The sequence below is a fragment of the Mobula hypostoma genome, chromosome 23 (genome assembly GCF_963921235.1).
Source record: "Mobula hypostoma chromosome 23, sMobHyp1.1, whole genome shotgun sequence".
NCBI lineage: Eukaryota > Metazoa > Chordata > Chondrichthyes > Myliobatiformes > Myliobatidae > Mobula > Mobula hypostoma.
In genome coordinates, this window is record NC_086119.1 from 2,552,330 (window position 1) to 2,577,300 (window position 24,971).

Genomic DNA, 24,971 nt, shown 5'->3' on the forward strand with positions numbered 1-24,971 from the left:
CTTTGAAGGGACGGTGTGGAGGGAGTTTCACTCTGTGAAGGGATGGTGTGGAGGGAGTTTCACTCTGTGATGGGATGGTGTGGAGGGAGTTTCACTCTGCGATGGGACGGTGTGGAGGGAGTTCACTGGAGAGACAATGTGGAGGGAGTTTCACTCTGTGAGAGGACGGTGTGGAGGGAATTTCACTCTGTGGAGAGATGATGTGCAGGGAGTTCCACTCTGTGAAGGGACGGTGTGGAGGGAGTTTCACTCTGTGGAGAGACGATATAGAGGGAGTTTCACTCTGTGAAGGGACGGTGTGGAGAGAGTTTCACTCTGTGAAGGGACGGTGTGGAGGGAGTTTCACTCTGTGGAGAGACAATGTGGAGGGAGTTTCACTCTGTGAAGGGGTGGTGTGGAGGGAGTTTCACTGTGTGGAGGGAGTTTCACTCTGTGAAGGGACGGTGTGGAGGGAGTTTCACTCTGTGGAGAGACAATGTGGAGGGAGTTTCACTCCGTGAAGGGACGGTGTGGAGGGAGTTTCACTCTGTGAAGGAACAATCTGGAGGGAGTTTCACTCTGTGATGGGACGGTGTGGAGGGAGTTTCACTCTGATGGGACGGTGTGGAGGGAGTTTCACTCTGTGGTGGGATGATGTGGAGGGAGTTTCACTCTGTGAAGGGATGGTGTGGAGGGAGTTTCACTCTGAAGGGATGGTGTGGAGGGAGTTTCACTCTGGAAAGACGATATGGAGGGAGTTTCATTGTGTGAAGGGACAGTGTGGAGAGAGTTTCACTCTGTGATGGGACGGTGTGGAGGGAGTTTCACTGTAGAGAGACGATGTGGAGGGAGTATCACTCTGTGATGGGATCGTGTGGAGGGAGTTTCACTGTAGAGAGACGATGTGGAGGGAGTTTCACTCTGTGGAGGGACGATGTGGAGGGAGTTTCACTCTGTGGAGAGACAATGTGAAGGGAGTTTCACTCTGTGAAGGTATGGTGTGGAGGGAGTTTCACTCTGTGGAGAGATGTTGTGGAGGGAGTTTCACTCTGCGATAGGACGGTGTGGAGGGAGTTTCACTCTGTGAAGGGACGGTGTGGAGGGAGTTCACTGGAGAGACAATGTGGCGGGAGTTTCACTCTGTGAAAGGACGGTGTGGAGGGAATTTCACTCTGTGGAGAGATGATGTGCAGGGAGTTCCACTCTGTGAAGGGACGGTGTGGAGGGAGTTTCACTCTGTGAAGGGACGGTGTGGAGGGAGTTTCACTCTGCGGAGAGACGATGTGGAGGGAATTTCACGCTGTGGAGAGATGATGTGGAGGGAGTTTCACTCTGATGGGATGATGTGGAGGGAGTTTCACTTTGAAGGGACGGTGTGGAGGGAGTTTCACTCTGTGAAGGGATGGTGTGGAGGGAGTTTCACTCTGTGATGGGATGGTGTGGAGGGAGTTTCACTCTGCGATGGGACGGTGTGGAGGGAGTTTCACTGTAGAGAGACGATGTGGAGGGAGTTTCACTCTGTGGAGGGACGATGTGGAGGGAGTTTCACTCTGTGGAGAGACAATGTGAAGGGAGTTTCACTCTGTGAAGGTATGGTGTGGAGGGAGTTTCACTCTGTGGAGAGATGTTGTGGAGGGAGTTTCACTCTGCGATAGGACGGTGTGGAGGGAGTTTCACTCTGTGAAGGGACGGTGTGGAGGGAGTTCACTGGAGAGACAATGTGGAGGGAGTTTCACTCTGTGGAGAGATGATGTGGAGGGAGTTTCACTATGTGAAGGGACGGTGTGGAGGGAGTTTCACTCTGCGGAGAGACGATGTGGAGGGAATTTCACGCTGTGGCGAGATGATGTGGAGGGAGTTTCACTCTGATGGGATGATGTGGAGGGAGTTTCACTTTGAAGGGACGGTGTGGAGGGAGTTTCACTCTGTGAAGGGATGGTGTGGAGGGAGTTTCACTCTGTGATGGGATGGTGTGGAGGGAGTTTCACTCTGTGGAGAGAATGTGGAGGGAGTTTCACTCTGTGGAGAGAATGTGGAGGGAGTTTCACTCTGAAGGGACAATGCGGAGTGAGTTTCACTCTGTGATGGGACGGTGTGGAGGGAGTTTCACTCTGTGAAGGAACGGTGTGGAGGGAGTTTCACTCTGGAGAGACAATGTGGAGGGAGTTTCACTCTGTGAAGGGACGGTGTGGAGAGAGTTTTACTCTGTGAAGGGACGGTGTGGAGGGAGTTTCACTCTGTGAAGGGACAATGTGGAGGGAGTTTCACTCTGCGATGGGACGGTGTGGAGGGAGTTTCACTCTGCGATGGGATGGTGTGGAGGGAGTTTCACTCTGCGATGGGACGGTGTGGAGGGAGTTTCACTCTGCGATGGGACGGTGTGGAGGGAGTTTCACTCTGTGATGGGACGATGTGGAGGGAGTTTCACTCTGTGATGGGACGATGTGGAGGGAGTTTCACTCTCATGGGACGGTGTGGAGGGAGTTGGACTCTGTGATGGGACGGTGTGGAGGGAGTTTCACTCTGTGAAGGGACGGTGTGGAGGGAATTTCACTCTGCGTTGGGATGGTGCGGAGGGAGTTTCACTCTGCGATGGGACGGTGTGGAGAGAGTTTCACTCTGCGATGGGACGGTGTGGAGGGAGTTCACTGGAGAGACAATGTGGCGGGAGTTTCACTCTGTGAAAGGACGGTGTGGAGGGAATTTCACTCTGTGGAGAGATGATGTGCAGGGAGTTCCACTCTGTGAAGGGACGGTGTGGAGGGAGTTTCACTCTGTGAAGGGACGGTGTGGAGGGAGTTTCACTCTGCGGAGAGACGATGTGGAGGGAATTTCACGCTGTGGAGAGATGATGTGGAGGGAGTTTCACTCTGATGGGATGATGTGGAGGGAGTTTCACTCTGAAGGGACGGTGTGGAGGGAGTTTCACTCTGTGAAGGGATGGTGTGGAGGGAGTTTCACTCTGTGATGGGATGGTGTGGAGGGAGTTTCACTCTGCGATGGGACGGTGTGGAGGGAGTTCACTGGAGAGACAATGTGGAGGGAGTTTCACTCTGTGAAAGGACGGTGTGGAGGGAATTTCACTCTGTGGAGAGATGATGTGCAGGGAGTTGCACTCTGTGAAGGGACGGTGTGGAGGGAGTTTTTCACTCTGTGGAGAGACGATATGGAGGGAGTTTCACTCTGTGATGGGATGGTGTGGAGGGAGTTTCACTCTGGAGAGACAATGTGGAGGGAGTTTCACTCTGTGAAGGGACGGTGTGGAGAGAGTTTCACTCTGTGAAGGGACGGTGTGGAGGGAGTTTCACTCTGTGGAGAGACAATGTGGAGGGAGTTTCACTCTGTGAAGGGGTGGTGTGGAGGGAGTTTCACTGTGTGGAGGGAGTTTCACTCTGTGAAGGGACGGTGTGGAGGGAGTTTCACTCTGTGGAGAGACAATGTGGAGGGAGTTTCACTCCGTGAAGTGACGGTGTGGAGGGAGTTTCACTCTGTGAAGGAACAATGTGGAGGGAGTTTCACTCTGCGATGGGACGGTGTGAAGGGAGTTTCACTCTGATGGGACGGTGTGGAGGGAGTTTCACTCTGTGGTGGGATGATGTGGAGGGAGTTTCACTCTGTGAAGGGATGGTGTGGAGGGAGTTTCACTCTGAAGGGATGGTGTGGAGGGCGTTTCACTCTGGAAAGACGATATGGAGGGAGTTTCATTGTGTGAAGGGACAGTGTGGAGAGAGTTTCACTCTGTGATGGGACGGTGTGGAGGGAGTTTCACTGTAGAGAGACGATGTGGAGGGAGTTTCACTCTGTGATGGGATCGTGTGGAGGGAGTTTCACTGTAGAGACGATGTGGAGGGAGTTTCACTCTGTGGAGGGACGATGTGGAGGGAGTTTCACTCTGTGGAGAGACAATGTGAAGGGAGTTTCACTCTGTGAAGGTATGGTGTGGAGGGAGTTTTACTCTGTGGAGAGATGTTGTGGAGGGAGTTTCACTCTGCGATAGGACGGTGTGGAGGGAGTTTCACTCTGTGAAGGGACGGTGTGGAGGGAGTTCACTGGAGAGACAATGTGGCGGGAGTTTCACTCTGTGAAAGGACGGTGTGGAGGGAATTTCACTCTGTGGAGAGATGATGTGCAGGGAGTTCCACTCTGTGAAGGGACGGTGTGGAGGGAGTTTCACTCTGTGGAGAGACGATATGGAGGGAGTTTCACTCTGTGATGAGATAGTGTGGAGGGAGTTTCACTCTGTGAAGGGACGATGTGGAGGGAATTTCACTCTGTGGAGAGATGATGTGGAGGGAGTTTCACTCTGTGAAGGGACGTTGTGGAGGGAGTTTCACTCTGTGGAGAGACGATATGGAGGGAGTTTCATTGTGTGAAGGGTCAGTGTGGAGAGAGTTTCAATCTGTGATGGGATTGTGTGGAGTGAGTTTCACTCTGTGAAGGGACGGTGTGGAGGGAGTTTCACTCTGTGGAGAGATGATGTGGAGGGAGTTTCACTCTGTGAAGGGACGGTGTGGAGGGAGTTTCACTCTGCGGAGAGACGATGTGGAGGGAATTTCACGCTGTGGCGAGATGATTTGGAGGGAGTTTCACTCTGATGGGATGATGTGGAGGGAGTTTCACTTTGAAGGGACGGTGTGGAGGGAGTTTCACTCTGTGAAGGGATGGTGTGGAGGGAGTTTCACTCTGTGATGGGATGGTGTGGAGGGAGTTTCACTCTGTGGAGAGAATGTGGAGGGAGTTTCACTCTGTGGAGAGAATGTGGAGGGAGTTTCACTCTGAAGGGACAATGCGGAGTGAGTTTCACTCTGTGATGGGACGGTGTGGAGGGAGTTTCACTCTGTGAAGGAACGGTGTGGAGGGAGTTTCACTCTGGAGAGACAATGTGGAGGGAGTTTCACTCTGTGAAGGGACGGTGTGGAGAGAGTTTTATTCTGTGAAGGGACGGTGTGGAGGGAGTTTCACTCTGTGAAGGGACAATGTGGAGGGAGTTTCACTCTGCGATGGGACGGTGTGGAGGGAGTTTCACTCTGCGATGGGACGGTGTGGAGGGAGTTTCACTCTGCGATGGGACGGTGTGGAGGGAGTTTCACTCTGCGATGGGATGGTGTGGAGGGAGTTTCACTCTGCGATGGGACGGTGTGGAGGGAGTTTCACTCTGTGATGGGACGATGTGGAGGGAGTTTCACTCTGTGATGGGACGATGTGGAGGGAGTTTCACTCTGATGGGACGGTGTGGAAGGAGTTGGACTCTGTGATGGGACGGTGTGGAGGGAGTTTCACTCTGTGAAGGGACGGTGTGGAGGGAATTTCACTCTGCGTTGGGATGGTGCGGAGGGAGTTTCACTCTGCGATGGGACGGTGTGGAGAGAGTTTCACTCTGCGATGGGACGGTGTGGAGGGAGTTTCACTCTGTGAAAGGACGGTGTGGAGGGAATTTCACTCTGTGGAGAGATGATGTGCAGGGAGTTCCACTCTGTGAAGGGACGGTGTGGAGGGAGTTTCACTCTGTGAAGGGACGGTGTGGAGGGAGTTTCACTCTGCGGAGAGACGATGTGGAGGGAATTTCACGCTGTGGAGAGATGATGTGGAGGGAGTTTCACTCTGATGGGATGATGTGGAGGGAGTTTCACTTTGAAGGGACGGTGTGGAGGGAGTTTCACTCTGTGAAGGGATGGTGTGGAGGGAGTTTCACTCTGTGATGGGATGGTGTGGAGGGAGTTTCACTCTGCGATGGGACGGTGTGGAGGGAGTTCACTGGAGAGACAATGTGGAGGGAGTTTCACTCTGTGAAAGGACGGTGTGGAGGGAATTTCACTCTGTGGAGAGATGATGTGCAGGGAGTTGCACTCTGTGAAGGGACGGTGTGGAGGGAGTTTTTCACTCTGTGGAGAGACGATATGGAGGGAGTTTCACTCTGTGATGGGATGGTGTGGAGGGAGTTTCACTCTGGAGAGACAATGTGGAGGGAGTTTCACTCTGTGAAGGGACGGTGTGGAGAGAGTTTCACTCTGTGAAGGGACGGTGTGGAGGGAGTTTCACTCTGTGGAGAGACAATGTGGAGGGAGTTTCACTCTGTGAAGGGGTGGTGTGGAGGGAGTTTCACTGTGTGGAGGGAGTTTCACTCTGTGAAGGGACGGTGTGGAGGGAGTTTCACTCTGTGGAGAGACAATGTGGAGGGAGTTTCACTCCGTGAAGGGACGGTGTGGAGGGAGTTTCACTCTGCGATGGGACGGTGTGAAGGGAGTTTCACTCTGATGGGACGGTGTGGAGGGAGTTTCACTCTGTGGTGGGATGATGTGGAGGGAGTTTCACTCTGTGAAGGGATGGTGTGGAGGGAGTTTCACTCTGAAGGGATGGTGTGGAGGGAGTTTCACTCTGGAAAGACGATATGGAGGGAGTTTCATTGTGTGAAGGGACAGTGTGGAGAGAGTTTCACTCTGTGATGGGACGGTGTGGAGGGAGTTTCACTGTAGAGAGACGATGTGGAGGGAGTTTCACTCTGTGATGGGATCGTGTGGAGGGAGTTTCACTGTAGAGACGATGTGGAGGGAGTTTCACTCTGTGGAGGGACGATGTGGAGGGAGTTTCACTCTGTGGAGAGACAATGTGAAGGGAGTTTCACTCTGTGAAGGTATGGTGTGGAGGGAGTTTCACTCTGTGGAGAGATGTTGTGGAGGGAGTTTCACTCTGCGATAGGACGGTGTGGAGGGAGTTTCACTCTGTGAAGGGACGGTGTGGAGGGAGTTCACTGGAGAGACAATGTGGCGGGAGTTTCACTCTGTGAAAGGACGGTGTGGAGGGAATTTCACTCTGTGGAGAGATGATGTGCAGGGAGTTCCACTCTGTGAAGGGACGGTGTGGAGGGAGTTTCACTCTGTGGAGAGACGATATGGAGGGAGTTTCACTCTGTGATGAGATAGTGTGGAGGGAGTTTCACTCTGTGAAGGGACGATGTGGAGGGAATTTCACTCTGTGGAGAGATGATGTGGAGGGAGTTTTACTCTGTGAAGAGACGGTGTGGAGGGAGATTCACTCTGTGGAGAGACAATGTGGAGGGAGTTTCACTCTGTGAAGGGACGTTGTGGAGGGAGTTTCACTCTGTGGAGAGACGATATGGAGGGAGTTTCATTGTGTGAAGGGTCAGTGTGGAGAGAGTTTCAATCTGTGATGGGATTGTGTGGAGTGAGTTTCACTCTGTGAAGGGACGGTGTGGAGGGAGTTTCACTCTGTGGAGAGATGATGTGGAGGGAGTTTCACTCTGTGAAGGGACGGTGTGGAGGGAGTTTCACTCTGCGGAGAGACGATGTGGAGGGAATTTCACGCTGTGGCGAGATGATTTGGAGGGAGTTTCACTCTGATGGGATGATGTGGAGGGAGTTTCACTTTGAAGGGACGGTGTGGAGGGAGTTTCACTCTGTGAAGGGATGGTGTGGAGGGAGTTTCACTCTGTGATGGGATGGTGTGGAGGGAGTTTCACTCTGTGGAGAGAATGTGGAGGGAGTTTCACTCTGTGGAGAGAATGTGGAGGGAGTTTCACTCTGAAGGGACAATGCGGAGTGAGTTTCACTCTGTGATGGGACGGTGTGGAGGGAGTTTCACTCTGTGAAGGAACGGTGTGGAGGGAGTTTCACTCTGGAGAGACAATGTGGAGGGAGTTTCACTCTGAAGGGACGGTGTGGAGAGAGTTTTATTCTGTGAAGGGACGGTGTGGAGGGAGTTTCACTCTGTGAAGGGACAATGTGGAGGGAGTTTCACTCTGCGATGGGACGGTGTGGAGGGAGTTTCACTCTGCGATGGGACGGTGTGGAGGGAGTTTCACTCTGCGATGGGACGGTGTGGAGGGAGTTTCACTCTGCGATGGGACGGTGTGGAGGGAGTTTCACTCTGTGATGGGACGATGTGGAGGGAGTTTCACTCTGTGATGGGACGATGTGGAGGGAGTTTCACTCTGATGGGACGGTGTGGAAGGAGTTGGACTCTGTGATGGGACGGTGTGGAGGGAGTTTCACTCTGTGAAGGGACGGTCGGTGTGGAGGGAGTTTCACTCTGCGATGGGACGGTGTGGAGGGAGTTTCACTCTGTGATGGGACGATGTGGAGGGAGTTTCACTCTGTGATGGGACGGTGTGGAGGGAGTTTCACTCTGTGAAGGGACGGTGTGGAGGGAATTTCACTCTGCGTTGGGATGGTGCGGAGGGAGTTTCACTCTGCGATGGGACGGTGTGGAGAGAGTTTCACTCTGCGATGGGACGGTGTGGAGAGAGTTTCACTCTGCGATGGGACGGTGTGGAGGGAGTTTCACTCTGATGGGACGGTGTGGAGGGAGTTTTACTCTGTGATGGGACGGTGTGGAGGGAGTTTCACTCTGTGGAGAGATGATGTGGAGGGAGTTTCACTCTGTGAAGGGACGGTGTGGAGGGAGTTTCACTCTGCGGAGAGACGATGTGGAGGGAATTTCACGCTGTGGCGAGATGATGTGGAGGGAGTTTCACTCTGATGGGATGATGTGGAGGGAGTTTCACTTTGTAGGGACGGTGTGGAGGGAGTTTCACTCTGTGATGGGACGGTGTGGAGGGAGTTTCACTCTGCGATGGGAAGGTGTGGTTGGAGTTTCACTCTGCGGAGAGACGGCGTGGAGGGAGTTTCACTCTGTGAAGGGACAGTGTGGAGGGAGTTTCACTCTGTGATGGGACGGTGTGGAGGGAGTTTCACTCTGTGGAGAGATGATGTGGAGGGAGTTTCACTCTGTGAAGGGACGGTGTGGAGGGAGTTTCACTCTGCGGAGAGACGATGTGGAGGGAATTTCACGCTGTGGCGAGATGATGTGGAGGGAGTTTCACTCTGATGGGATGATGTGGAGGGAGTTTCACTTTGAAGGGACGGTGTGGAGGGAGTTTCACTCTGTGAAGGGATGGTGTGGAGGGAGTTTCACTCTGTGATGGGATGGTGTGGAGGGAGTTTCACTCTGTGGAGAGAATGTGGAGGGAGTTTCACTCTGTGGAGAGAATGTGGAGGGAGTTTCACTCTGAAGGGACAATGCGGAGTGAGTTTCACTCTGTGATGGGACGGTGTGGAGGGAGTTTCACTCTCTGAAGGAACGGTGTGGAGGGAGTTTCACTCTGGAGAGACAATGTGGAGGGAGTTTCACTCTGTGAAGGGACGGTGTGGAGAGAGTTTTACTCTGTGAAGGGACGGTGTGGAGGGAGTTTCACTCTGTGAAGGGACAATGTGGAGGGAGTTTCACTCTGCGATGGGACGGTGTGGAGGGAGTTTCACTCTGCGATGGGACGGTGTGGAGGGAGTTTCACTCTGCGATGGGACGGTGTGGAGGGAGTTTCACTCTGCGATGGGACGGTGTGGAGGGAGTTTCACTCTGCGATGGGACGGTGTGGAGGGAGTTTCACTCTGTGATGGGACGATGTGGAGGGAGTTTCACTCTGTGATGGGACGATGTGGAGGGAGTTTCACTCTGATGGGACGGTGTGGAGGGAGTTGGACTCTGTGATGGGACGGTGTGGAGGGAGTTTCACTCTGTGAAGGGACGGTGTGGAGGGAATTTCACTCTGCGTTGGGATGGTGCGGAGGGAGTTTCACTCTGCGATGGGACGGTGTGGAGAGAGTTTCACTCTGCGATGGGACGGTGTGGAGGGAGTTTCACTCTGATGGGACGGTGTGGAGGGAGTTTTACTCTGTGATGGGACGGTGTGGAGGGCGTTTCACTCTGCGATGGGACGGTGTGGAGGGAGTTTCACTCTCTGGAGAGACGGTGTGGAGGGAGTTTCACTCTGTGATGGGACGGTGTGGAGGGAGTTTCACTCTGCGATGGGAAGGTGTGGTTGGAGTTTCACTCTGCGGAGAGACGGCGTGGAGGGAGTTTCACTCTGTGAAGGGACAGTGTGGAGGGAGTTTCACTCTGTGATGGGACGGTGTGGAGGGAGTTTCACTCTGTGGAGAGATGGTGTGGAGGGAGTTTCACTCTGTGAAGGGACGGTGTGGAGGGAGTTTCACTCTGCGATGGGACGGTGTGGAGGGAGTTTCACTCTGCGATGGGACGTTGTGGAGGGAGTTTCACTCTGCGATGGGACGGTGTGGAGGGAGTTTCACTCTGCGACGGGACTGTGTGGAGGCAGTTTCACTCTGCGACGGGACTGTGTGTGGGGGTTTCACTCTGCGACGGGACGGTGTGGGGGGAGTTTCACTCTGCGACGGGACGGTGTGGGGGGAGTTTCACTCTGCGACGGGACGGTGTGGAGGGAGTTTCACTCTGCGATGGTACGATGTGGAGGGAGTTTCACTCTGTGATGGGATGGTGTGGAGGGAATTTCACTCTGCGATGGGATGGTGTGGAGGGAGTTTCACTCTGCGATGGGACGGTGTGGAGGGAGTTTCACTCTGATGGGACGGTGTTGAGGGAGTTTTACTCTGTGATGGGACGGTGTGGAGGGCGTTTCACTCTGCGATGGGACGGTGTGGAGGGAGTTTCACTCTCTGGAGAGACGGTGTGGAGGGAGTTTCACTGTGTGATGGGACGGTGTGGTTGGAGTTTCACTCTGCGGAGAGACGGTGTGGAGGGAGTTTCACTCTGTGAAGGGACAGTGTGGAGGGAGTTTCACTCTGTGATGGGACTGTGTGGAGGGAGTTTCACTCTGTGGAGAGATGGTGTGGAGGGAGTTTCACTCTGTGAAGGGACGGTGTGGAGGGAGTTTCACTCTGTGAAGTGACGGTGTGGAGGGAGTTTCACTCTGCGACGGGACGCTGTGGAGGGAGTTTCACTCTGCGACGGGACGGTGTGGAGGGAGTTTCACTCTGCGACGGGACCGTGTGGAGGGAGTTTCACTCTGCGATGGTACGATGTGGAGGGAGTTTCACTCTGTGATGGGATGGTGTGGAGGGAATTTCACTCTGCGATGGGATGGTGTGGAGGGAGTTTCACTCTGCGATGGGACGGTGTGGAGGGAGTTTCACTCTGATGGGACGGTGTTGAGGGAGTTTTACTCTGTGATGGGACGGTGTGGAGGGCGTTTCACTCTGCGATGGGACGGTGTGGAGGGAGTTTCACTCTCTGGAGAGACGGTGTGGAGGGAGTTTCACTGTGTGATGGGACGGTGTGGTTGGAGTTTCACTCTGCGGAGAGACGGTGTGGAGGGAGTTTCACTCTGTGAAGGGACAGTGTGGAGGGAGTTTCACTCTGTGATGGGACTGTGTGGAGGGAGTTTCACTCTGTGGAGAGATGGTGTGGAGGGAGTTTCACTCTGTGAAGGGACGGTGTGGAGGGAGTTTCACTCTGTGAAGTGACGGTGTGGAGGGAGTTTCACTGTGCGACGGGACGCTGTGGAGGGAGTTTCACTCTGCGACGGGACGGTGTGGAGGGAGTTTCACTCTGCGACGGGACCGTGTGGAGGGAGTTTCACTCTGCGACGGGACGGTGTGTGGGGGTTTCACTCTGCGACGGGACGGTGTGGGGGGAGTTTCACTCTGCGACGGGACGGTGTGGGGGGAGTTTCACTCTGCGACGGGACGGTGTGGAGGGAGATTGAGAGCTCATGCTGTGGCTGTAAGTCTGGTGACCTGCCTTTGCAGGGTTGGGTGGTGACGCTTGTCCACACGTTTTCAGCTGATGAACAGCTATGTTCTGACGTGGTTGTATTGTGAGGCTCCTCACCTTGTCTGGAACGAGTCTCTGTGTGTGCAGGGTGTTGCATCTGTGTTCATTCGTAAGGCCAGTGATGTTGTGGGGATGAAACTGGACTCTCTCACGGTGGTGTCTGAAAAGAGGATGCTGTCTAAGTTGCATGCCATCTTGGACAATGTCTCCCATCCACTACATAATGTACTGGTTGGGCACAGGAGTACATTCAGCCAGAGACTCATTCCACCGAGATGCAGCACAGAGCGTCATAGGAAGTCATCCCTGCCTGTGGCCATCAAACTTTACAACTCCTCCCTTGGAGGGTCAGACACCCTGAGCCAATAGGCTGGTCCTGGACTAATTTCATAATTTACTGGCATAATTTACATATTACTATTTAACTATTTATGGTTCTATTACTATTTATTATTTACGGTGCAACTGTAACGAAAACCAATTTCCCCCGGGATCAATAAAGTATGACTATGACTGTGTACAGTTCACAGTTCGGTGATCCCACCACCCTGGTTTGATTTCACCCCCAGATTCTCACTGGAGTCTGCACGGTAATGTGTGTTTAGCAGCACACTGCTGAGGGTGTGGTGTACTGTGGGGACGTAGTGCTGAATCCTTCGTCCTGTCGAGGAGTGTTCGATGTCCAAACTGGCCCCAGTTTCCCGGCCACTCTCTGGTCACTTAACCATCCACTCTGTGCCCTTCCTCCCCTGCTTCACCTCTCCCTCCTCCTCCCCTGCTTCACCTCTCCCTCCTCCTCCCCTACTTCACCTCTCCCTCCTCCTCCCCTCCACCTCTCCTCTCCCTCCTCCTTCCCTCCTTCCTCTCCCTCCTCCTCCCCTCCTTCCTCTCCCCCTCCTCCCCTCCTTCCTCTCCCCCTCCTCCCCTCCTTCCTCTCCCCCTCCTCCCCTCCTTCCTCTCCCCCTCCTCCCCTCCTTCCTCTCCCCCTCCTCCCCTCCGTCCTCTCCCCCTCCTCCCCTCCTTCCTCTCCCCCTCCTCCCCTCCTTCCTCTCCCCCTCCTCCCCTCCTTCCTCTCCCCCTCCTCCCCTCCTCCCCTCCTCCCCTCCTTCCTCTCCCCCCTCTCCCCCCTCCTCCCCTCCTTCCTCTCCCCCCTCCTCCCCTCCTTCCTCTCCCCCCTCCTCCCCTCCTTCCTCTCCCCCCTCCTCCCCTCCTTCCTCTCCCCCCTCCTCCCCTCCTTCCTCTCCCCCCTCCTCCCCTCCTTCCTCTCCCCCCTCCTCCCCTCCTTCCTCTCCCCCTCCTCCCCTCCTTCCTCTCCCCCCTCCTCCCCTCCTTCCTCTCCCCCCTCCTCCCCTCCTTCCTCTCCCCCTCCTCCCCTCCTTCACCCCTCCCCCCTCCTCCCCTCCTTCACCCCTCCCCCCTCCTCCCCTCCTTCACCCTTCCCCCCTCCTTCCCTCCTTCACCCCTCCCCCCTCCTTCACCCCTCCCCCTCCACCCCTCCCCCCTCCTCCCCTCCTTCACCCCTCCCCCCTCCTCCCCTCCTTCACCCCTCCCTCCTCCTCCCCTCCTTCACCCCTCCCTCCTCCTCCCCTCCTTCACCCCTCCCTGCTCCTCCCCTCCTTCACCCCTCCCTCCTCCTCCCCTCCTTCACCCCTCCCTCCTCCTCCCCTCCTTCACCCCTCCCTGCTCCTCCCCTCCTTCACCCCTCCCTCCTCCTCCCCTCCTTCACCCCTGCCTCCTCCTCCCCTCCTTCACCCCTCCCTCCTCCTCCCCTACTTCACCTCTCCCTCCTCCTCCCCTCCTTCACCTCTCCTCTCCCTCCTCCTTCCCTCCTTCCTCTCCCTCCTTCCTCTCCCTCCTTCCTCTCCCTCCTTCCTCTCCCTCCTCCTCCCCTCCTTCCTCTCCCTCCTCCTACCCTCCTTCACCCCTCCCTCCTCCTCCCCTCCTTCACCCCTCCTCCTCCCCTCCTTCACCCCTCCTCCTCCCCTCCTTCACCCCTCCTCCTCCCCTCCTTCACCCCTCCTTCACCCCTCCTCCTCCCCTCCTTCACCCCTCCCTCCTCCTCCCCTCCTTCCTCCTCCCCCTCCTTCACCCCTCCCTCCTCCTCCCCTCCTTCACCCCTCCCTCCTCCTCCCCTCCTTCACCCCTCCCTCCTCCTCCCCTCCTTCACCCCTCCCTCCTCCTCCCCTCCTTCACCCCTCCCTCCTCCTCCCCTCCTTCACCCCTCCCTCCTCCTCCCCTCTTTCACCCCTCCCTCCTCCTCCCCTCTTTCACCCCTCCCTCCTCATCCCCTCCACCCCTCCCTCCTCCTCCCCTCCTTCACCCCTCCCTCCTCCTCCCCTCCACCCCTCCCTCCTCCTCCCCTCCTTCACCCCTCCCTCCTCCTCCCCTCCTTCACCCCTCCCTCCTCCTCCCCTCCTTCACCCCTCCCTCCTCCTCCCCGCCTTCACCCCTCCCTCCTCCTCCCCTCCTTCACCCCTCCCTCCTCCTCCCCTCCTTCACCCCTCCCTCCTCCTCCCCTCCTTCACCCCTCCCTCCTCCTCCCCTCCTTCCTCTCCCTCCTCCTCCCCTCCTTCCTCTCCCTCCTCCTCCCCTCCTTCCTCTCCCTCCTCCTTCCCTCCTTCCTCTCCCTCCTCCTTCCCTCCTTCTTCTCCCTCCTCCTCCATTCCTTCCTCTCCCTCCTCCTCCCCTCCTTCCTCTCCCTCCTCCTACCCTACTTCACCCCTCCCTCCTACTCCCCTCCTTCACCCCTCCCCTCCTTCACCCCTCCCTCCTACTCCCTTCCTTCACCCCTCCCTCCTCCTCCCCTCCTTCACCTCTCCTCTCCCTCCTCCTTCCTTCCTTCCTCTCCCTCCTCCTTCCTTCCTTCCTCTTCCTCCTTCCTTCCTTCCTTCCTCTCCCTCCTCCTCCCCTCCTTCCTCTCCCTCCTCCTCCCCTCCTTCCTCTCCCTCCTCCTCCCCTCCTTCCTCTCCCTCCTCCTCCCCTCCTTCCTCTCCCTCCTCCTCCCCTCCTTCACCTCTCCCCTCCCTCCTCCTCCCCTCCTTCACCCCTCCCTCCTCCTCCCCTCCTTCACCTCTCCTTCCCTCCTTCCTCTCCCTCCTCCTCCCCTCCTTCACCTCTCCCTCCTCCTCCCCTCCTTCACCTCTCCCTCCTCCTCCCCTCCTTCACCTCTCCCTCCTCCTCCCCTCCTTCACCTCTCCCTCCTCCTCCCCTCCTTCACCTCTCCCTCCTCCTCCCCTCCTTCACCTCTCCCTCCTCCTCCCCTCCTTCACCTCTCCCTCCTCCTCCCCTCCTTCACCTCTCCCTCCTCCTCCCCTCCTTCACCTCTCCCTCCTCCTCCCCTCCTTCACCTCTCCCTCCTCCTCCCCTCCTTCACCTCTCCCTCCTCCTCCCCTCCTACCTCTCCCTCCTCCTCCCCTCCTACCTCTCCCTCCTCCTCCCCTCCTACCTCTCCCTCCTCCTCCCCTCCTTCACCCCTCCCTCCTTCACCTCTCCCTCCTCCCCCCCCCAGTCTTTGTCCTCATGCTACAGTACCTCCAGAGGATGGTAGGGGGTGAAAGAGATTCTGAAACGGGTGGGAGGGTTCACTGACGATGCTAAGAGCGTTAGCGTTGTTGGATACGCTGGTGGTGTGGGAGGACGGAGTGGTCAGTTTGGGTGGGGATATACAGAATGGGTCTGAACTGGCCTGGCTTTGTGTCCCACAGGTGGGCTCCATCGGCTGTCGATTGACGGGCCACCGTCTCCCCAGGGTGCGACACGCTGTCTGAGGGGACCGGAGAGGATGGAGTGGCTGCTGGCGGCAGTGCAGATGGACCTGGGCATTGATGGCGGGCAGCTGGCGCTGGGCGAGGGGGGGCAGCTGGTGGCTCTGGTGCCGGTGAGGTGGCTGGGCAGCCTGCGGCAAAGCTGGCCTGGGCCCTGTCCCAGGCCTGAGGGGCTGAACCAGGCCGAGCTGTCCACGCTGCTGCAGCCCTCTGTCAGCAAGCTGCCTTCCGGCTGGGCCCGCATCTCCATCCAGGGCCTGAGGAAGAGGCGGCTTGCGTGCTGGCTGCCATCGGAGCCCCTGGCCCCCGCCCCCGACCCTGACCCTGACCTTGACTCCTTCTGCGGCTTCATGAGCCACGTGGCTGAGCAGAACTACCAGAACCTGTGGCGGGAGGCCCACGAAAGGTTTGCCAGGCCGGTGGGGCCTGAACCCGGAGCCAAGGTTTGGGCAACTCCCTGCTTGCAGGCCCTGAAGGCCTCCCTCAGCAGGGTACTGGGCTGCAACTTCACCTGGGTGGGGCCAGGGGGAAGCCCTGAGCAGGAGGATAGCCCAGACCAGGCCCTGGGGAGCCCGCATCCCAACCTGCTGCCCGCTGAGGCCCTCCTGGAGTCAGCGGAGGCCCTGTACCTGGTGCAGCTGCTGCCCAGCCATACCCTGTGTGACGTGCTCACTTTTAGCCCTGCCAAGCTGGCGGGCAGCCACGCCAAGGTGCTCTTTGTGCTGTACCAGGCCCTGCAGGCGATGAGGGCCTGTCACCATCACGGCCTGGCCTGCGGTGCCCTCACCCCCGCCCACCTGTCGCTGGACGAGCGCCTCTTCACCCGCCTGCGCCTCAACCTGGCAGACTACGAGGGGCCGGATGGTGGCGGGGAGCGAAGCCAGGCGGCGATCACGCCCGAGGAGGGAGAGGAGGGCTCGTGCCGAGAGCCTGGGTCCTTGCGGGAGCTGGTCACCGACTGGGTACACGGGCGGCTCAGCAACTTTGCTTACCTGATGGTGCTGAACCGGCTGGCGGGCCGGCGTTGGGGCGACCCCAACTACCACCCGGTGCTCCCCTGGGTGACGGACTTCACCTCGCCGCACGGCCGTCTCCGCGACCTCCGCAAGTCCAAGTTCCGGCTCAACAAGGGTGACCGGCAGCTGGACTTCACGTACCGGGAGGCCGCCACCGGCCCAGGGAGCAGCGAGAGGCTGCACGTCCCGCACCACATCCCCGACGTTCTGTCGGACATCACCTACTACGTGTACCGGGCCCGGCGCACGCCGCGCTCGCTCCTGTGCCGTCACGTCCGCTCGCAGTGGGAGCCTCACGAGTACCCGGGCAGCGTGGAGCGTATGCAGGCGTGGACGCCCGACGAATGCATCCCCGAGTTCTACACCGACCCCACCGTTTTCCAGTCCATCCACGACGACATGCCAGACCTGGAGGTGCCAGCCTGGTGTGGCACGCCCGCCAGCTTCGTGGCCGCGCACCGCCGCCTGCTGGAGTCGCCCGAGGTCTCGCTCCACCTGCATCACTGGGTAGACCTGACCTTCGGCCACAGGCTCTCGGGCAAGGAGGCGGTGCGGGCCAAGAACGTCTGCCTGCCTCTGGTGGACGCACACACGCACCTCACCAGCTACGGCGTGGTGCAGCTCTTCGACCAGCCCCACCCCCAGCGCCTGGCGGGGCCCGGCTGGGAGCCGCCCGCCGTTACCCGCCGACTGCGGCAGGGACAGGGGCAGTGCCGCCTCGCCAGGCCGGTGCCCGAGGAGGAGGGGGGAGAGGCAGCGGGCCGAGAGCCAGCGGCGGCGGAGGAGGCAGGAGACCTCGAGGAGGGGACTGAGGCTCTGGATTCCCTCTCAGGCCTAGAGGAGGCCCCTGGTAGGGTGGGCCAGGGCCAGAGGGAGGGGGAGGAGGAAGAGGGCCGCCTGCTGCTGCCGCAGGGTTTCAACCCGCTGCAGGCTCTGGAGGAACTGGAAAGGCTGGGCGGCTTCCTGACCCGCGGCCTGCAGGGCCCCCCGCCCCTGGCCCCACCCCAACCCAGCGATGGCCTACGCCTGCCACGCCTGCTCCACCTGCTCCAGCGCGACATGCAGGCCTTCGGTGTGCTGGTGGCCGAGATGTTCTTCGCCCCGCGGCTGCGGCTCCTGGGGCCCGAGGCCTCGCTGGACGAGCGCCTGCAGGCTGCCCGCCAGCTGGCCTGCTCCCGGTTGCGGGAGGTGGCCGGGCCCCTGCAGCAGGCCGTAGTCACCTTGCTGCAGCTGGAGGGCGAGCAGCCGGCCCCCAGAGCCGAGACGCTGCCCCTTCGCTACCCGGCCGTGCAGGAGGGGCTGCCTCCGCCCAGCCCCGACCTGCTGCTCAGTCCCTGCTGCCCCACTATCCCTTTTCCGGCCTACTTCCCCGGCCTGTACCGGCTGGCTTGCAGCTTCCCGGCCCCAGGCGAGGCCGCTGCCCTGCTGGGCCGCGACTTTGTCTTCTTGCTCTGGCAGCAGCTGGAGCAGCTGCTGGATCTGCTGGAGCCCGAGGGTCTGGACATTCTGCTGCCCTTCGTGTTGGAGCTGCTTTCAGCTGATGCCACTGCCATCTATGCCGCCTGGTACTTGTTTGAGCCCTTGGCACGGGCCTTGGGCCCCTGTGGCACCCAGCGCTGTCTGCTCGGCCCACTCTCAGCCGTCTACGAGAGGCCCGGCTCCCTTCCCGGCCGTTTCTACCTCTACACCGACTGCTTTGTGCTACAGCTGCTAGTGCGGCTCGGCCTGCGACCCTTCCTCACCGGCCTGCTGCCCCACATTTTGCAGGTGCTAACCGGCCTAGAGGGCCCAGCAGACAGTCCGGGCTTGGCCGCCAGCCTGGAGGATGAGGCGGGGCCCACAGAGGGCAAGGCCGCTGCGGACTACCTGGGTAGTGGGCCTGAGCTAGCTGAGAGCGGGGAGCTGCCGCCAGAGATCTTTCCGGCCGAGGCCGAGGCTGAGGCTGCTAGTGGTAGTGGCGGCAGCAGCAACAGCGAGGCCTCGGTTGACGAGCTAGGCCCCGAGCCCGATCCCGAGTCCAGGGACGGGCTGCAGCTCCCCTCGCCCGGTGGACAGGAGCTGAGGCCACCCGAAGAAGATGAAGAGGAGGAGGATGCAGAGGAGGAGGAGGAGGAGGAGGCAGAGGCCACAGCTGTGTTGTGCGGCACTCCGGAGGCAGGAGCGTGTGAGGAACTGAGGCAGAGTGTGGAGGAGGAGGACGACGAGCTGAGCGAGAACAAGGAGCAGAAGATATTACTCGGTAAGGGGGCGGCTGGTCTCATGGGGGAGAGGACAGGGCTGTGGGATGGAAGGGAGAAATGGCCAGTTTGCCTATGAATGGGCCCTTTGGCCTGCCTGGATCAGATGCCCACCAGGGCTGGTCCCACGTGCCCAGGCCGGCACTCTTGGGTGGGCTGGTGATGTAAGCGTGAACACTGGCCGTGGACGGGCACACCCTGGTGCCCGAGGAAGGGGTTGTTCCATCTGAGAGGAGGTGGGTATGGGTGATGCTGGGGGTGTAGATTTGGTTAGGGGGTGTGTGAGTGGGTAAGGGATGGGATGGGTGAAGGTATTGCCTGGTGTGAGGAGAAGGGAGGGATTCGGGGTGGGGTCTGTGAGGAGAGCGTGAGAGACGAGGTGAGATGGGGGCAGCACCTAGGCTTGGCGGGACGTCCAGCACTGATACTGTTGTCCCCTCCACCCCGCAGACACGGCCTGTAAGACAGTGAAGTGGCTGTCGGCGAAGCTGGGCCCCACCCTCAGCTCCAGGCACATTGTCCGCACCCTCTTACGCCTTCTCGTCACCTGCTACTTCGGTAAGTGACGGCATGGGGTACTCGCGGTGGGAGGGGCTGCTGCTGTGGGGGCCAGTTGGGTGGGGGAAGTGTCTGCAGACACCCTCACCTTCTCTTCTCCCACACCGCCCATGTTCGTGAGCGGACAGGACACCCCGCCTGGTGCAGGGTTAATGGAGGGGGAGTCAGCCCGTGTTCCCCACTCAGTGGACTAGCTTGTCTCTGGGTGGGCAGAGACAGTGAACGTGTCCACTTCTCTGGCCAGTTAGAGCGACCTCTGCCACAGGCCACCCTAACCGAAGAGTCAGTGGTGGGACGCAGCACCAGGAGGTAGCCTCAGGGTCAGGTCTGATGGGTGGGTGTCCACCCTTCCTTTCGCTGTAGCCTCTCGCTCTCGTATTAATCCCCCCCCCCTCTGTATTTCCTAGTCTCCCCACCCTTAACAGTCTTCATGACCTGGACCTCATCTCCCGTGTGTTCCTCCACCCTCCAGTTCAAGCACAAGTTTATCGGCACCTGTCTGTACACGGAAACAGCCAAACGCAACAACATTCCCCCAGACCCCGGAACGCCACGCAACATACATCACACACAACGTACATCACACACAACGTGTTTTACACACAACACATGAAACAAAATATCACCACAAATAAGTCAATAAACTATAATTCAAAGTGCATGTGAAGTGCAGCACAGGGAAAGAGTAAACAGCTCACTGTCCCAGTGACGAGACCCGGAGGTGGCAGGGTATTCATTAGTCTCACACCCTGAGGGAAGAAGCTGTTACCCAGTCTGACAGTCCCAGTCCTGATGCTCCTATACCTTCTGCTTGACAGTACTGGGTTAATCAGGTTGTGGGATGGGTGGTAGGGAATCCCAACGATACCTTGGGCCCTTTGTATAAACTCTTCTGCTCTGTCTGAGAAGCTTTGATCACAGGGATAAACAGTTGTGTCACACCTCGGTGAGGTTATGAATGCTTCTGGTCTTCCTGCCTGAGGAAGGACGTGGAGGGAGTACAACAGGAGCTCTCTGCTCAGCTTTCAGGGATAGCAGGTTTCCCTGTGAGGAGCAGTTGGCCAGGACACATCTCCAGGAAGTGAGGGGAGAGGGAATCTTCGTGAAGTTTAAAAACTCTTCTTGCGTTTGATGGGCTGGACGCAGTGAAATGCTGTCCCTGGCTGAGAGCACCAGGACAAGGTGTGAGGATAAGGGACTGGCTGTTCAGAACAGAGGTGAGGAGAGATGTCTGCATTCAGAGGCAGCTCGCTCCTCATCAGAGCTGTGGGGGCTCAGTCAGTTGTGTGTTCGATCTACACATGATGTCTTTCTTAAGCGATCAGCCCCACTGGGGCAAACAGCAGCTCCCAGTCCTCTGTCTGGGCCAGACGTCCAAGGTGTCCTTAGGTGTCGCCCATCTTCAAAGCTCCTTCCTCTCGCAGGGATGAGGTCTCTGGAGCTTCTGTTAGTGTTTCTGTAGCTCTGGGTTTTGATGGGTTGGGGTTGTTAGTTCCATGCACAACCTCCCTCCTTTTGTGGCCGGGTTTGGGGCCACCTCTGGCAGAGTTAGAAGGTCCTTCAGAAGTCAACAATCAGGCAGAAACCTTATCATCACAGCTGTTTTATCTTATGTTTATCTTAGTACAGGTCAGATAGGGTCACCTGTCTTTGAACTGAATTGACTTTATTACTTACATCCTTCATATACATCAGGAGTAAAAATCTTTATGTTCCGTCTCCGTCTAAATGTGCAATGTGTAATTTATAGTAATTTATAATAAATAATATGTACAACAGGACAGTCAATATAACACAGAAATACAGTTGTGTCAGCAGGAATTAATCAGTCTGACAGCCGGGTGGAAGAAGCTGTCCCGGAGCCTGTTGGTTCTGGCTTTTATGCTGCGGTACCGTTTCCTGGATGGGAGCCACTGGAACAGTTTGTGGTTGGGGTGACTTGGGTCCCCAATGATCCTTAAGGCCTGTTTTACACACCTGTCACTGTAAATGTCCGGAATAGTGGGAAGTTCACATCTGGAGATGTGCTGGACTGTCCACACCACTCTTGGCAGAGTCCTGTGATTAAGGGAGGTACAGTTCCCATACCAGGCAGTGATGCAGCCAGTCAGGATGCTCTCAATTGTGCCCCTGTAGAAAGTTCTTCACCAGCAAAGGAGGTAAATAACAAAGTTCAGTCTGAACAGCGGCAGGCATCCAAGTTTCGGTGCTCCAATTCCCCGAGGAATGGTTAGCTACCACTGTCCCTTTAAAACTCAGACTGCCAGTGATTGCCTGCCACATTCCTTCAGGGGAAGTCTGTACTTAAGGGCCTCGTGCTGAGCAGAGTCAGTGCTCAATCATAGAGTTCCATCTCCAGTTCTACTGTTTGTGGTTTTGGCTTTCGATTTAATTGCCATTCTGTTTATTTCCAGTCTGAGTTAATTCTAGACCTTACTCTGCACAAATCCTGGTTATGCGACCACTGACGCCAGGCAGACAATCTCTGAAGAGTATTGGTAGTAGCTGGGGTCACCTGTCTAGTAAAGACACTGCCCAGAAGATGGCAACAGCAAATCACTTTGCAGAAAAATTTGCCGAAAACAATCAAGGTCATGGAAAGACCATGATCGCCTACGTCATACCATATGGCACATAACGAATGAACTCTGCACTGGGTTCTCCAGTGTGCATCGCTTTCTCTTTGTAAAGAGCATATGGTGTCCTTTTATACTGCAAACCAGTCTGAAGTGAGTTTGGTAAGAAACCTGGGAGTAGGTAATGACTGAGTCACACTTTATCTTTGCAAAGAGTTAGAGATACTGTGGGATCTGTTCCTGTGCTGTACTGTCCTATGTTCTACATGCTAATGCATTTCCAAAGCTTTCCACTGTGTCTGTTTTGGAGTGGACTTTACATTTCAATACGGCCACTTCTGTCGGCAATTGTACAACATCCATGAATTCTTGCAGCAACTGGCCATTCTTGGTGGCAGTTCTTCCAGCTGTAAGAAATCCCCTTTGCCTCTAGAACTGTTCAGAATTGTGAACTGCACCAAAAGCTATCAGGATCTGTGTCGATGTCAGCTGCTTTCATTCTGCCATCTTACAAGTTCCATCAGCTTTGCCTGTTGTACAGAGGTACCAGGAGCCAATCTTCCTCATGCCAATATTTCAGTTCCAGAGAAAGCAACCGCCCATCAACAAGATGGTTAATGGTTCAGCTACCAGAGGAGTGAACCTGTTAGTGTGTTGACTGGCTGCCCTGTCAGCCACTGTCAGTCTCCCGGAGCCATTCACTTCCTTAACTGGCCAAACCGGTTTGATGGGTTATGTCTCTTGACAAGAATTCCCCTTTCCCTAGCTGATTAATGTTGGATAAATGATCTTCCTCAGATACATTGCTGAGAGGACTCTGCTTTGTCCCTTTCCAGTAAATGTATGAACAGTTTGCAAGACAAGCTTTTCACTTGATGATAATAAACCAATTCCAGTTCTTTGCATTGAGGTTGTTGTTAGGGGACCTTGGTCCAGGGGCTCCATTACACATCTGTAGAGTGAGGCGAGCATGGGTTTGCAAAGTCCAGCCCTCTTCATCCGCCTCAAAGTAGGGGCCCTGGTGAGCTCTCCTGACTGTGCAGAATGTGTTCTGGGACCGTGAGAGGTTGTGTGAGATGGAGTTTGACACTGCTTGCTGACGTTGTAAGTGACTGCACCACCTCTTTCTGAGTTGTGATAAGGCTGCAAATGTCCAATCAGTTTCTGTTTTCCCTCTTGGACATTTTCTGGATTTTACCCAGGCCTTTTTACTATCAGCCGGCAGGCAGATTCCAGTAAACTCAGCACTGATGATGCACCTCATTCTTTTTCTTCCCCACTTAGAAAACCTCTAGTTAGAAAGTTTAGATGAGAACTCAAACCCTCAGTCTGTTGTTCAAACGTAACATTTGGAGATTCCTTCGCTCTGTCCCCCACAACAGGCAGGGTTTCCTGAAGGTCACCCATACTAATTCTACTACTCCTTTCCGTTACGACCTGCCGGTCCAGGGCCTCTGCTGTCACAATGAGGCTACACTCACACTGGAGGAGCAAAGCCTCATATTCCATCTGGGTAGCCTCCAACCTGATAACATGAGCATCAATTTCTCTAAACTTTCCATAATCCCTCCCCCTCCCCCTTTTCTCTTTTTCCATCTCCCAGTCTGGCTTCTCTCTATTTCCTTTTCCTCTCCTCGTCTGCCATGGTCTCTCCCTGGTTCCCTTTCTCTTGTGGTCCACCCTCCTCTCCTTTCAGATTCCTCCTTCTTCAGCTCTTTACCTCCTTCCACCTGTTCCCTGCCAGCTTCCTTCTTCATCCCTGTCCGTCACCCAACCCGTTCCCGCTCACCCGGTCTCACTGATCATCTGCCAGCTTGTACTCCTTCTCCCCACCCACCTTCTTATTCTGCCTTCCTCCCCCTTCCTTTCCAGTCCTGATGAAGGGTCTTGGTCTGAAACATTGACTGTTTGTTCCTCTCCGTAGATGCTGCCGTACCTGCTGATTCCCTCTGGCACTTTTGTGAGGTTCCGTTCCCTGTTTTCCTGCAGTAGGTTACTTCTGTAGTTGGCCGAGACCCTGATTCTCCTCCCCACTGTGTGTGTGTAGGTTTAGAACGATCGTTCACTGACTGGAAGGCAGTGATGCTCACCACGCCTCCCCAGCTTCAAGGACATCTTCGCTGCACAGGATCAGGAAAAGCTGCAAACTCAAACAGCTCCACTGTGGACACCAGCCTCCCCAGTGTCCAGGACACCTTCAAAAGACGATGCTTCAAAAAGTCCATCATTAAGGACCCCCATCACCTAGGGCATGTCCTTTTCTTATTGGAGCCTGAAGACGCACGCTCAACGATTCAGGAACAGCTTCTTCCCCTCTACCATCCGATTTCTAAATGGACAATGAACCCAAGAAAACTATTTTTTGTGTATATATAAAATAGTAATTACATTTTTTACCTGTACTGTAATGTACCACTGCTGTGAGAACAAGAAGTTTCAGGACATACGCCGGTGATATTAAATCTGATTCTGATTACTGGGGGCCGGGGGCCTGAATCTATAGCCTGAGAAAACAGATTCTACGATGGACTGTGCGCAGTGACTACATCACACTGAATTGTTAAATTAATACACAACGCGTAGCCAAACAGTGCTGCTTAATAAAGCAGAGCAGAGTGCAGTGAGGCAGGAACAGGACGCTTCTCTGACATTGAGGGAAGCCTTGCACACTGACATTTCCTGTCACACCCTGGGTTATTTCTGTCCTTTACTCCTGTTCAGGACACCAAGTTGTTGAATGTGGAGGTGATGATGCCCAGAAGAATGAGGTGAGAACGATTTTCCTACTGCAAACTAGTCTGAAGTGGGTTAGATCAGCCTGTGAACTTCAGCTCAGCAAAGAAGCTACAGGTGTACAAGAACCATAAACACAAGAGATTCTGCAGAAGCTGGAAACCCTCAGCAACACACACAAACTGCTGGAGTACTCAGCAGGTCAGGCAGTGACTGTGGAGAGGAAAGGAGGCAGGGAACGGAGGGATACGGAATGTGTGTGCACGGGCAGTCCGTGCATTCCCAAGTCCCAGGGTCCACTTCAGTGAACTTTCTCAACATCTTTGATTTTCTATCCGCTATTCCACTTCCTGGTTGAGTTCATCTGGGTCTGGCCCAGAATCTCAGCACAATGTTCAATGGAATGATTACTTACAGGGAACAGGAACACATCCGCATTTGGATGATAGAATCAGGCACTCGGTGTCTGACCCCGGGAGTGTGTGATGGGATAGTGCGGAGGGA

General features: G+C 56.2%; 1 protein-coding gene across 2 annotated transcripts in view; it reads left to right on the forward strand.

Annotated features, from left to right (window-relative positions):
- wdr81 (WD repeat domain 81) overlaps positions 1-24,971 on the forward strand; it is a 96,165-nt gene that overhangs the window by 39,907 nt on the left and 31,287 nt on the right. For both annotated transcript variants that reach the window (XM_063031004.1, XM_063031005.1), the window contains exons 2-3: positions 15,288-18,602; positions 19,051-19,158. In XM_063031004.1, coding sequence (XP_062887074.1) covers positions 15,365-18,602; positions 19,051-19,158 — 3,346 coding nt within the window. In that variant the 5' untranslated portion in view covers positions 15,288-15,364. The remainder of the gene's footprint in view (positions 1-15,287; positions 18,603-19,050; positions 19,159-24,971) is intronic.